Raw genomic sequence first — 13,736 nt, 5'->3', positions numbered from 1 at the left:
AATTTCTGGGAGAGGCCCTGCATTAATATATATATCATGTTAATGAAAATAATGTCCAAGTTCCATAGAGAATTAATAGTCCGTAGTAGCACTACTGTGAGGTTATTTTTTCATCGTCAGACTGCTTTCTGTTTTAGAAGAATGAGGACAATATTCTCAAAGTTTTATTGACCTTTAAAAGCAACACATCAAATAATGATAAATAAAAATTTAAAGATCCAATGTAAACCACTTTAACTTCAATTTATTTTGCTCTGACAATAGAACATTTTGTAACATACCACACTAAATTTATACTAACAAATCAATGAAATAAATTAGCAGGTATGGATTTACATATAACCTTGTTCCTTCCACTGACTTAAAAGGCATGGCCGTCACCGACAGCAAAATACCCTCAGTTCACAAATGTAAGAGAAAAAAATACAGTACATGTGCACACAAATCATACCTAGGGGGGGAGGTTTAAATTATCACCTGGGCATGGGCTAGTGTAATGGAGGGATGTGATGTTATTTGGGACAATCCTGTCCTTCTGTGTAATAGTCAGTGATCATATGATTGATACAAACAATTTGTAAACAGATAAAGCTCCATTAACAGTAATTCATAAAGAACCGCGTTTAATTCCATCTGATGTATAGGAAAACGGACCCTACAAGCATCCTGGGTAATGTAGTTAAAAGACAGTAGCATAAATAATATATACACAAGCACAGCATTTTTTAAGTTCAAAAACTAAAACCTTCCTTGCACAAAATGAACGCTGGATTTCATAAAATTCCACTCTCCTGCTTTTATCCTGATTAAAATATGAAATACGCCGTTCCACTTCAGAAATGTCCCATGTGGTTTATGAGATTGTTCATTTCGACACATTTCTTTACTAAAAAGTGATGCGCACAAGACAAGAATGAGAACCTGAAATTGTGCAGTGATGAATCAGAGACAGAAGCATTGGCAGAGCAACATAAAGATCATAATTGTAATAAAATACTGCAGTTGAATATATGACATACTGTACTGCACAATTCATTAATTAGAACGACTTAATATACAATTCCTATTTCTGTTCCATAATCTAAATTCACTAGAGATACAAAAATAAATGTCACAACAATGTCTTTTTGACCAGTGTTAGGATAGTGAAGTGGAGATGTAGGGAGGAGGGGCCTGAAGACAGCATGTAAAAAAGACAGCATGCTCAGTGTGGGAGACCTGCATGTCAGGACAGGCTGGGAGCAGAGGGTTGCTGCAGAAGATGGGTAGAAGCTCAGAAGCGTGATACTCGTGAAATGGACTGATATCTCTCATTGGGATGTGTACAGGGTTTGTTTTGGAGAGGGGTGGGGGCAGAGAAGAGAGATGGAAGGCATGTCAGTCAGAGGTGGTGTAGAGGCCTTCGGACGAGGGCAGGTGGACGTGGCCCCCTGTCACACTGGGCAGCAGGGAGAGGTCGGGTAGGCCGCCAAGTCGGGATCGCAGCTCCTTTCGCACCTGGGATACGCGGGCCAGCTTGTGCTTGTACTCCTGAAAGACAGGCGACAGAAGGCACGCTGTCTCACATCACACCTCATTGTTGTGAGCCGTCTTAATCCAGATCGCTCTACACCCTCCAGAAACCAGCAAACTAAATATTCACATTATTTACAAAGAACAGTATTTGTACAGGAATCATACACTTGTTTTTATACTGTAAAAATTCTGTTTATAAGAGAATTTAAGATTTGCACAGTGGGATTCCGAGCTAAAGGAAATGCACAGTGAATAGCATTGTGGATTCCATGAACTGCAAAAACTAAGAATAAGCTTTTCATCTTTTTGCAGAGTTCGATTAGTTTGGTCTTGTGACCAAGACAAAACTGAAGCCTGAATAGCCTCCTTGATCAAGAGGATAAAGGAATAAAAAGAGCCAACACTGCTTCATATTCCAGAACTGAAGATACTGAGACCACGCTATAGACCAGAAGAATCAACTTGAAGAATCAAGAGCTAAGTGTGACTGTCCAGTTTAGCTTTAGGCCAAGCATGTTTAACTCAGTTCATTTATATAAGTATTTCCCATTTCTATTAAGGAAGAACAGACCCTGAAGTCCAAAAATCAGAGGAGAAAAAAGTACAAAGGCCCCTGTATCAGTTCTGGTTGTCATTATAGAAATTAGAAATAATCAGTCTTGCAATGGATTGTCACCTGGTAGTCAGAGCTCTGACCAGTTTTTAGTGAACTACTGTCAAAGTAACACCAAGATTCATGTTTGGATTGTTTAGCTGGGTTTACATATTGACCTACTTTGTCTCACTTAACATAAAGCTTTTTAATTTTGTGTTGTCCAAGTCTAGCATTGTAGTCAGTTACTGACTGCTACCAGGTCCATAAGAAGATATAAAATAAAAGGTATCGTAAGAACATTTTTTCCATTACATTTTATATATGAGAGAAAGACTAACAATTATTGCAAACAATAATGTATATCCTTCTTAGCACTCCCAAAGAGTATTGGGCTTTACTACTGCCCCCTTGTGGATGAGAAGTTATACCAAGGGCTCTAGTAGGAGTGGAAAAGGTCCTGTACTATGTAGAACAGTGTTTCCGAACTTCAGACAGTCAGAGCAAAAACGTGGACTATCTGGCAGGGAGAAGGGACAGAGTGAAAATGTGGAGTGGGTGGGGGTCCCCGAGGACTGGGCTGAGAAACACTAATCCTGAGCATGGGGGTATGTTACTAAAGTTAAGTATCCCGTCGCAAAAAGTAAAACATTTTGCCAGGTCCTCTACTCAAATGCCCTCATCTGCTGAAACCCTTTACTTCAGTGTCAGTGATTAATTGCACTTTGTGAGTACTGAGCACCGTGGTGCAAAAGGGCTGGAATGGCCATGGAGGCAGAAGCTAAACTGAAGATTGATATGGTTTAAAATGACACAAGACTCATAATTTTAAATGAATATATACCGGAACCATTGAGAGCGGGTTTTCAGTTTCATGAAGATTAATCCTCCCTCACTGAGAAACAGAACGACTGACTTGAAGATTTATCACCACCCCCCCCCCCAGCCCAATAAGAAAGGACACCACTTATTATTAAGGTAGAAATCTGCTAAGTCAGTGCTTCTCAAACCCGGTCCTCGGGCCCCACTGCCCTGCTTGTTTTCCTGCTATCCCTGCCCCACACACACACACACACACACAAGTCCCAGCTGTCTTTCAGCTTCTGATTACCTGGATCAGGTGTGTTCAGTCAATCAGCAGTGTGTAGGGCAGGGATAGCTGGGAAACAAGCAGGGCAGTGGGGTCCGAGGACTGAGTTTGAGAAGCACTGCGCTACGTGAATCGAGCCGTTTTCACAGAAATGGAACCAGGGCACCAGACCTCAAATGAAACCTCTCACAGTATCTAGAATCGGTTATCAGAGGAAGAAATTAATAAAATGCTGTGAAGTCTCTACCATGCTAAACATACAGCCCCCAAAGGCTCTCAGCTCACGCTACAAGGACAATGCAAGCTGCATCACCCCCCCCCCTCCCCATTTTACATTGAGGGCAGAGCCTGTTTAAATCCTGACAATTTGCTGACTGTAGCTTTAAACATGACTGTCAAATAAAAGGCTGAAGTCCCTTGTGTCACTTGCGTATCTAGACCCCCTTCGGATTAAATTGCAAAACCAAATTTAAATTTGGTTCAAATTTTAATTCAGCCCACCCCCCCCCCCCAAAACAAATCCCGAGAAACATGATTCGTCTACAAATGGACAATAGATATTTCTTAGTGTGGCAGAGGTCCCTGAAGTATCGGGGGGGGCTAATTTTGGGAGGATTAAGCTGAAGTTTTGTAGAGCAGTAGCACCACGAGATGGATTTGCCTTCCAAGCGCCCCCCCCCCCCCCACACTCACCCCTATACATTGTGTAGTAATCTATAAATTGTACGAATGTTAAGGATCATGTTCCTGGCCAAATAAGGCCACTTAACACGACCAGGTTCCATAAAAAAAAGCAGCAGGCTGCCATTTTGGACCAGAAATCAACTGCAATACTGCAGTAGATTTAATATAAAAAGCTGTCATAAGGATATAAGCAGTCCTATGAAACACTAAATTCCTTTGGTTTTCCCACAATTCCTTGAATGTATATGGAAAGTATGTGTGTGCGCATGTAGATGGAAGGAACCTTACGCCTGTCGAAGTACACCCCACCTCTCATTTCTCAGTTTCACTATCTAAAGTGGAACAGGCAACTGACCCGTTACAAGATTCCTACAGAATGTGAACATGTTGCACACCCACCCAAAACAAAACCGAAAAACCATGGTGAAATTAACGTTACTGAAAAGGCGTGTTTCAAACACACTGACGAAGATCAAACCCCAAAAGGCTTCCCTGTCTGTTTTCACGTTTTACAGCAGAAGAAAACCACCAAACCCCAAAACAGGTGGGATGTTTTATCTTTTTGCACAATTGCATTCTGGCTCTGCTAGAGCCCTGCATTGCCACACGTCACCATTCACTTGCAGAAAAGGCAGGAACATGCAGAAAGGGGTCAAATAATACCACACCCACAGATACAAGTTGTTTCCTTTATTTTCCCTTCTTTATTACAGGAGGAACCAGTACTGATGACTCCAGAAGGCACGATCCAGTTCAGTACCTGTAGACAAAGAGCTAAACAGCGCAGAGTTAATCACTCGAGCTCAAACGACGGGAATCATAAACCACGATCCACCCGCTTAGAGACTTTCCCCATCTGACAGGCGGCATCGTCATGCCACTCCAGAGACAAAACACTATATTCCAAATAGGCAGCGTGGCTGATTATCAGGAAGGCTAAAGGTCCCATTCAAAGTTCACCGAGGGTAACTTACCTCTCACAATATTTAGAATCAATGATCACCAGTTCACTCCCCAATCCTACAGCCAATCAGCACAAGTGAGACTCCAACTCCCAGACAGACTCGGTGCTGATTGGTTACTGAATCTGAGGTGAAGATTCAGTAACCAATCAGCACCAAGTCTGAGGCTTGCAACTCCCACATTGCAACTCTATTCAGTCTTAAGCCCACATTGTACTTGTATCCCCCTAAATGTCATGTATAAAACGCAGGTCCACAAAGACGCCAGTTTGTATAAAAGGGCAGCCACCAAGAAAAGGCCTCTTCATGCCCATTAAATAAAAGATTGACAATCTATTACAGGAGCCTTATTCCTGCTTCCCCAACATTTCGGGCGTTTAATCATAACCCTGCAAACTGGCCCATGATTAACGGTTTTCCCCAAGCTTGCTAACCGTCGACCTTAAGGTCCCTCCGGCTGCAGACGTCATGACCGTGGCTGCAGGATGTTACCAGAAGCCACTGCTAACATTCATTTTAATGTTGAGAGAGAGTTTCAATCACTAACAAGAGTGAGAAATGAGTACAAAATTAACACGTCCAGGGAAGGGCAGGGCAGCCAGAGACCTTGGACCCTGGCATTACTATCCTGAAGATTACAGGCATCTGTTGGGGATGATTAAAATCCTCTAAATTGACTCATGCTTAACTTTCTAACCTGGGGTCATTCACTGAGAGCCTTACAAGGTTTCCTGACAAAGTCTGCCCATAATACCCAAAAGCCCATCATAATTACCATAAACCCACAATGCAATTCCCCAGCCTCTTCATGCATGTACTTGTTGGAACACGATCTGGCTCCAAATAAAATTACAAAAATCCTACTGGATGCTGAACAGATCTGCTTTTAGCCAAATCAAAAAGCTGCCTCTCATGCATCCTAGATCAGAAATGAAACAAAACGAGCGACTTGCAGCGTAATGTACCTCCAGCGCTGAAAGGGAAGTGGCACACAAGACAAGAGGGCAGCAGAAGACAGGGGTGCAAAAGGCTTTAAAAACATCTACGCACTTCCAGCTTCTGTTCGTTCTGGGCCAGACCGTTCCTCTGACTCTGCAGGAAGAGGGCGAGTGTGCGTGTGAGCTGCCGCCGGTCGTCGATCTCCGCGGCAAGCCGCCCGCTGTAGTCAGCCAACAACAGACACGCCTCCTCCACCAGCCTGGACAGGCGCTCCCCCGACTCTCTGTCTATGGTGCGTGGAGATGGGCGAGAGAGAGAGACAGCAACAAATCTGATTGGCTGAGAACACTATTTAACAAGCACCGTTATCTAAAGCCACACACAACTGGGAAAGTAGGGTCAGCTAGTCCATGGAGTAGTTGGGTGCCAAGGGCTTTGATCAAGGGCCCAATGGCGAAAGTTACTCTGGGATCTGAACCAGCAACCTTCCAGTCGTGGGCACAGAGTCCTAATGAGCCACACGCCACACCCACCACTGCATGAGGCCAAATGGTTTGATGCAGGAGGTGCGAGCATACCAGTGATCCTGTGCAGCAGTGTTGTGTCCTGCACCTCCGGTGGCAGCGAGGAGATGCGTTGGCGCAGTGTGGAGTCCCCCGATGCCGCATTCTCCAGCTCCTGAAGCGCTCGGATCAGCTCCGCCGTCTGGGGGGGGGGGGGGGATCCAGCAAGGGGTTTAGAAAGGAAAAAGGACCAGTGACACTGCCGGCGTAGAGAAGATTCGGCGGGGGGGGCGCACCTGCGGAGGCTCGGCGGGGGAGCTCTGGCAGGGAAAGTCGTCGTCGTCGTCCAGCTTGATCTCCTCGTACGGCCGCTTCCGGGGTTTCCGGTCACAATCTACAAGACGAGGGAAACTGCATTAACAGTCATAACTCCATTAGCAGAGAATTTCCCCCCCATTTAGATCAGTGTTTAAGGTCAGAAGGGTGCAGAGACATCAATGGGCTTGTTAATATGTACTATGGTCCCCGGGTCCTGAAGACGGCACGGCGTGCGGTCGGCACTCACGCAGGACCTGGCTGAGCTGCTCCAGAAGGTCAGCTTCATACACTGCCCTCTCCTGCCAGATGGACAACACTCTGTCCAAGTGCTTCTTACAGCTCTCCTCACCCTCGCTGGGAAGACAGACAAAGCCAACAGAATTAAGCCAACCACCCCTTTTTTTGGATCACTATTTTTTGCCGGCAAGCGGTGGCCGGCCTGTGAAATTGGGACACGGAGTAAGCTCATGAAGGACGAGTCTACCGCCAACAAGGGCTTACTTGGAGACGTGCTTAAAAGCGTCGATGATGACTGGGGCGAAGTCCTGCGTGAACTCCGGTCCTTTCCGCTTGCTGTTTTGGATGACGTCGTTGGCCAGGTACAGGAAGGTCAACTTGCGTGACACTTTAGCTGCAGACACAAGGCCATGGTAAGAATGAGGTGCTGGGAGGACGCCAAGCATCACTCGCTAGACTAACAATCTGAAAGGGTGGCACCATTCTCCAGCTCACTCACTCCAACAGAGCTGTGTGTGTCTTGCTCATAATCATTTTGTATGATTGGCACACTTTTAGAAGACACCATAAACCTCTACCTGAAGAGATATAGTACCAGTAAAAATTTGACACTTGCTGTTACAGGTGTTTTTCCTCAAAAGGAACGTTTATAAATGCAATATGTAAATAACAAAGAATCTTCTTATGATACATTTGTCTGTTATTCATCTTTCAGTAAAAGATTTCTAGGCAAAGTAGTGCATATACAAAAAGGACAGATGGTCAACGTCTTAGAATGTTCTCAAATTTGACTCTTCAAAATAACCCAAAATTCATGACAGCGCTGAAGAATCATGGCCATACTTTGTCAACTTCTAGATGCAGCCACCTGGAATGTTTCTCCAATAGTCTGGAAGGAGTTTCCGGTCAAACTTGCTCTATAGGTTTAGGGGAGGGGATTGTCGAGAGCAGGTCATCTGTCACAGCGCTCCCATCTCCTACCATGATCACCAACTACTGCTACACAACCCAAAGCCCTCAAGGTTTGTGTTGGGGGGGGGGATGGATTTTCAGTAGGTGACTGGTATTGTACCATTTCTGTGGGTGCCCCCCCCCCTTCCCATTTTTTTTGTTTTGCCTTAAACATTGTATTTGCTATTTTGTCTATGGTGCCAAGTCCGAGATGGGCATGAAATAAAATTGGGTGGGGGGGAATGAGCCATTAACCTGATATTCAGTCAGTCCCTAAATTAAAGAATGAGACCCAGGAGACTGATGCAGCCGTGATTCAGACACATGAGCATTGAAGTCCTGCTTCAGATCCAACTCACACTTCTGAAGTTACCTGGATCTCAGGAGGGAGAAGCGAAATGCTGAACCCCACCTACTACAGCACAAAGATCTCCCAGCGGGAAAGAAACCAAATCACACAAAAAGGTAGCAGAGGGATCATAGTGGAACAGAGGAACTTTAAGTCTGCGAAAACAGCCCATCTGTCCTCCGGGGTTCCCATTTAACCCCTATACCCATTCAGTGTGGGCCAAAGAAAGACTGAGAATCTAACCCTAACCCTTTGACAATGTACATACCAGCATAAAAAGCAAGCATGTGCGTGCGCACACACACACACACACACACACCTCTCCCCTTCATGAATGTTTAGGAGTACACTGCCTTCAGGTTTTGGGTGAACAGAAGATGAATCCGTTCATGCCGTGTTTGGCCAGGGCTGCAGCCCACCTTGGGCAAAATGGGAAAGGGGTGTGATTCCCCCTGGTACATTCTCTTGGGGGGGGGGGGGGGGGGTGCCCTCAGTTGACATTGTTTGTTATGTTTTTTTGCAAGTCCTGCACTGAAGGTTACTACTTCCGTTACAAAACACATCTACAAAACAAATCAAGTATGCACAAAAAAGGTGATTTTCCACTACACCAAAGTGCCAAAGACACAGTGCTATTTTGCATTAGTTTTCCACTGACGTTAAAAACTGATACCACCACTTTGGGACATCACAATATGAGGCAGGGTATTTGTACCGAATTAGGAAAATGACTAGTATATTACAGGGCTGGGAGATGAGATATTTATACCAACGCTGCACGTACTGCAAGTGCAGTGCTCACACCGCAAGGACCATGATAGCTGGGATGAGACCTGGCTTTCCCCCCCCCCCCCCCAATTCGCTTATACTGTATGGACATTATAGCACAGGGGGGTTAAGTTTCAAGTTTGACAACACACATTTGCAAGTCCCACCCCAAAGTACCAAAAAAGTACCCCAGCTGGTTTGGCACTTTTGGTACCGGTACTCAACAGAAAAAGGGGGAAGTACCACATGTATGGTACTTAGTGTGCTGGAAAAGCACCCAAAATAAAAAGCCAGCCTATAATCTTTTAGGAAGATCCATATTGCGAAGGAACACAATAATTTCAGAAGATGTCATTCCCGTAATCATGGGCTATACAAGAAGAGATGAAACACACAAAAAAAAAAAAAGTGTCCCCAATTACATTTTACAACAGAATTATAGGGGCAGGGAGTCGATGGTGACATCACAAGCCAGCCAACAGGAGACGGCAGCAGCCCAGGGCAGAAAGAAACAAGTGTTGATGACATGATGCTGCACACGTTTCTAGACAAAGAACAATAAGAGATACTGAACACCCATATTTAACACTGAACCACCAAGACAATTCAAAAGCATCACTGTCCCTCTAAAAACAGCAGGTTTGACAGACAATTTAACCCTACAAAAGAGGAGGAAACTATAGGAAGCCAACAGGACGCTTTTCAAGTACTTCAGCATTTTCAACAAGCTTCGGATGTTTGGACCTTACAGCTTCACTGTAACCAATTTAAAGGCATTTAGGATGTGAATGCAACTGTAAACCCATAAATAGGATCCGGCATCCCACACGTTTCTGCTGTAAGACAAACAGAAAGTGTCCAGGTCCAATATCGGGTTCTGCGTTGCTTTAAGCAGGACATACACTACTGTGAACACTTTTGGATGAAAGCACAAGAAAAAGCAACAAATGGATTTAAAAGGATCATTTATATTCAAAAAGTGACTGGTTAGCGTTCTAAAAGTAATTAAAAAAGAACTGCTCTAGGTCAGGAGGCGGCATGGTGGTGCAGTGGTTAGCACTGTTGCCTCACACCTCTGGGACCCAGGTTCGAGTCTCCGCCTGGGTCACGTGTGTGGACTTTGCATGTTCTCCCCATGTCGTCGTGGGGTTTCCTCGGGGTACTCCGGTTCCCCCCCCCCACAGTCCAAAGACATGCTGAGGCTAATTGGAGTTGCTAAATTGCCCGTAGGTGTGCATGTGTGAGTGACTGGTGTGTGAGTGTGCCCTGTGATGGGCTGGCCCCCCATCCTGGGTTGTTCCCTGCCTCGTGCCCATTGCTTCCGGGATAGGCTCCGGACCCCCCGCGACCCAGTAGGATAAGCGGTTTGGAAAATGGATGGATGCTCTAGGTCAGTGTGTTTGTACACACATTCTCTTCTAATTACTTAGCTCCCCCCCCCCCCCCCATAAAGAGTTCAGCTGAAATTGGAATATTGCCTCCAGTATCCCCCTTTCAGTCCTCGCTATCGCAGTTACTAAGTACTGTTTCCCAGACAGTCGACTCTTACAGTTTGCGGTCAGTCGAGAACCTACCTACCTAGGCATTTAACCACTGCACAGGGTAACGTTTCACACTGTAGGATGCAAGTGAGGAAAAGGCCAAAATTAGATGAGGGGTTCATTCCTCTGTCCAGTGTCTTCATCTTCACAGCACTGCTAAAGAGTCGTGGCAAATCCATTTGGCACAACCATCATTATGCAACGTTTCTGATGAATGCTTAAAAAAATAAGACAGAACTGAAGGTACATGCAGTGCCTGGTATCGCCACCTCACTACACATCTACATCATTAAGTACCATTTGGCAATATTATAGCCAACAGACATGCCTCGTTCTAAAATTAAGCAAACCTAATGAGGGGATCAGCCGGCTGCCTCTGGCGTAACATTTAGTCAGTCAGATGCCTTATTCCCATGTCCTGCCTGCTCACTCTCCATGGAGACGGTGGACACCATGGATACACGCAGAGAATGGCGAGATGTGGGGCCATCTCGCCAGTGTGTGGGCACCCTCCTTTTTCAGCAGTCGGGTAGCCCATGACATACCAGGGAGTTTCATTTGAGGCTCTGCACCACACTGATAAGCGGGTCCTCACGTTTATACGATTTGGGTGGAGAAAGGACCGATAAGCGTGATGGGTTGGCCCCCTGTCCTGGGTTGTTCCCTGCCTTGTGCCCATAGCTTCCGGGATAGGCTCAGGACACCCCCCCCCCCCCAGCCCAGAAGGATAAGCAGTTTGGGAGATAGATGGATGGATGGATGGATGAATGGGACAGATAAGCCAATCCTACTTCAACATTCCTTTTAAAACTTCACGTTACAAACACTGACGCTCAGGCTAACCTACTGAAATCGCTATCTGTGTCACACACACCTGGCCGGGAGCCAGTATCTCTCCCACACACACCTGGAAAGTTCCCACACAACTTAACGCCACACTTGGGACAGCCCAAACGTACATGCAACTCAGATATATGCTGCATGCATAGCTCAGGGTTGCGTTTCATCATCTTTAGATGGTCTATATAGATGCAAAGGAGGACCAGTCCCAGTTTCTCAAAGGTGGTTGGCGGAAACAGATTAGGTAATGTTCATTGATCACTTCCAAATCAACACAAAAAAAATATAAACTCAATCCGATGACTACTACTGCTTTATACCTAAGGATTTATGAGAATATGACCAAGTAACACAGCAGATAAGCCCTTGGTAACACCCTGAAATGGTTCCACTTGGGCCAGTAGTATGGTCGATGTAATTGGGTGTTGCTGATCTTCAGGCCTGAAGATATGACACTCAGGTAAACCCTGACCATTCCGCGCCACTTTTATGCAGTCTTAAACTAGCGTAAGCTCAGAAACAAATCAACCTGAAAAGGTCTAAGCATCTGCAGACCTTCACTTCAGTCTGCAATACTGATCAGACAGTGACACAAAGCATGGTCAGTCAGCACGAATTAGCGTAGCCATCTTAAGTCAGCAAACGTACGTTATGTGGACGTCTGAAGCAGACGGGAGATTTTCTAAACGCTTTTCAGGTCACTGGATAGAGAAAAGATGCACTCCGGTGGGGCCGCTACCGGTTTCCCCTTGCCGCGTAAAATCTGCATGAGGTGCATCCAGAACAGCAGCTTTCGGGAATTAAACCCAGAGAGCCGATGGCACATCTCGGGTCACCTGGGAAGTCATGCGATCTCGGGAAATATGCACGCAATTTGCGAAAAACTTCCAATGCGATCACCATATATACACACACCATTCATATACCAAACTATGACCACACATAGCGCCTAGTTCTTGGAATGTCCATCCTCCTGATAAAAAGAAATGCTCAACTTGTTCGGCACCCTGGTGTGCCCCCATTGATCGCCATGTTTGTCGTAAAGGGTGCAAAACAAACTTCGATTCGCGAACACGGGGAGCGGAGGGAGGGATAAAACATGGATGATACGGAAGCTCGCTTGCTAGTTTGGCACCAATGTATCCGCTAAGCAAAAACAATAACACAGCGACGCGCTGTACTACGCGACGCGACGGCCGCCGGCGCACCTCGGCCGAGTTCGCGATCGCCCCAGCCGGACCCATACCTTTTTTCAGCTCGTTGTACCAAACCGTTACGATGGTTTTCGAGTGTTTTCGGTGGTGGATTAGCCATAACGACAGTGTCTGGACGCTTTGCTGAGAATTGCTCAGCTCCGACAGCTTCTTTTCTAAAGCCGCCTCGGAAAACGCAGACATGTTTTAGCTCCAGTCCCGTAAGCCCTCTGTCAGGGAGGGGGTATGTTCTCCTAAAGCCTGCTCTTCACGGGAACGGCCAGCGTGTTTTGCCCCACTCCTCCCGCACTTCCTCGCTTCGGCCGTTTCGAAAACGCTGCAGCAAACGCTAAGCCCCCCTAACGTCGGTGATCCCGGAAGTTAGATAAATCGCGCCTTTATTGGCCACCTCGTGGGCAGCTTTACGATTTCATTGGTCCGTAGCGAATAAGGCGGGATTTAATGTTAAACCAAAGGCTATACGATTATAGCTATAATTATAAACAATGCGTTAATAACGCTTCGCATTTACAGCGTTTTTACACCTAATACCTCCTCCACTTAAGCCTGTCACTAATACATACGCCCATTATACGCAACAGGAATGGCGGATTTATGCCTTGTCAACGATTTTCGATTTTGACCCGCTACCGATGGTTTTTAATGTCACTCTATAAATACATTTTCAATTATTTCCGCACTTCTATAATCCAAAACTTTTGTATTGGTAATTAAATCTAGCCATTGGAACACAAACATCCGTGCACCGGATAAAGTAATTCAGTACTCCTTTCAGCACAACCTCATATAATTTCACATTATGAAATGTAATTGACTCAAGGTATTACATGCATGATTATGCTCTGAGCACTTATCCCGAAGAATTAAAAAGAGTCATGTTTACCAGCGTTTATTCCTATAGAACAATTTATGAATTTGTGTTTGTGAGAAAAAGTGAGTTTTCCCCTCAATCTTCTGATCCTAAAACGTCTCCCCAACTCAAAACAGAAACTTAATTTTACATGTGAAATGAACGACAGGTTGAATATATTCTTGAGAAAATGTATACTTCAAAGACAAAAACTTCATACAAGGGTTAACCATTGTTCATATAAGCCACAAAGCTTGCTATGACATTATGCAATACACGTACTCAGCTTCATAACTAATTATAATCATTCTTCCCATTGTATGCAGGTGTTTTTTGTGTCTCCATTGAATTTTTTATCTGGTGAACTGCAAAGAAAGAGAAAC

The 13,736-nt window shown here is 45.2% G+C and overlaps 1 protein-coding gene across 2 annotated transcripts; it reads right to left on the bottom strand.

The window, feature by feature from the left end:
• Nucleotides 1-224: 224 nt before the first annotated feature.
• On the bottom strand, nucleotides 225-12,868 carry LOC125718599 (regulation of nuclear pre-mRNA domain-containing protein 1A-like). 2 transcript variants are annotated; one of them, XM_048992488.1, is made up of 7 exons: nucleotides 12,536-12,868; nucleotides 7,105-7,234; nucleotides 6,851-6,957; nucleotides 6,582-6,679; nucleotides 6,361-6,487; nucleotides 5,894-6,069; nucleotides 225-1,530 (listed from the first exon to the last, which is right to left on the bottom strand). In XM_048992488.1, the coding sequence occupies exons 1-7, from the start codon at nucleotides 12,684-12,686 to the stop codon at nucleotides 1,378-1,380; spliced, it is 942 nt and encodes a 313-aa protein (XP_048848445.1). In that variant the 5' UTR covers nucleotides 12,687-12,868; the 3' UTR covers nucleotides 225-1,377. The 2 variants fall into 2 exon arrangements, with proteins under 2 accessions (XP_048848445.1, XP_048848447.1); XM_048992490.1 differs by lacking the exon at nucleotides 225-1,530 and adding an exon at nucleotides 4,557-4,655.
• Nucleotides 12,869-13,736: the final 868 nt, after the last annotated feature.

Source organism: Brienomyrus brachyistius, chromosome 23, assembly GCF_023856365.1.
Source record: "Brienomyrus brachyistius isolate T26 chromosome 23, BBRACH_0.4, whole genome shotgun sequence".
NCBI classification, from domain to species: domain Eukaryota; kingdom Metazoa; phylum Chordata; class Actinopteri; order Osteoglossiformes; family Mormyridae; genus Brienomyrus; species Brienomyrus brachyistius.
Note: the sequence above shows the minus strand (reverse complement) of the source record. Positions and strands in the feature narration are given on the sequence as shown.

Excerpts from the sequence above, each read along its gene's own strand:
- LOC125718599 (XM_048992488.1), bottom strand. The coding sequence starts at position 12,686 with ATGTCTGCGTTTTCCGAGGCGGCTTTAGAAAAGAAGCTGTCGGAGCTG. Across the intron at positions 6,680-6,850 it reads GCAGCTCAGCCAGGTCCTGC|ATTGTGACCGGAAACCCCGG; the intron begins GTGAGTGCCGAC and ends CTCGTCTTGTAG. Across the intron at positions 6,070-6,360 it reads ACTGCTGCACAGGATCACTG|ACAGAGAGTCGGGGGAGCGC; the intron begins GTATGCTCGCAC and ends CACGCACCATAG.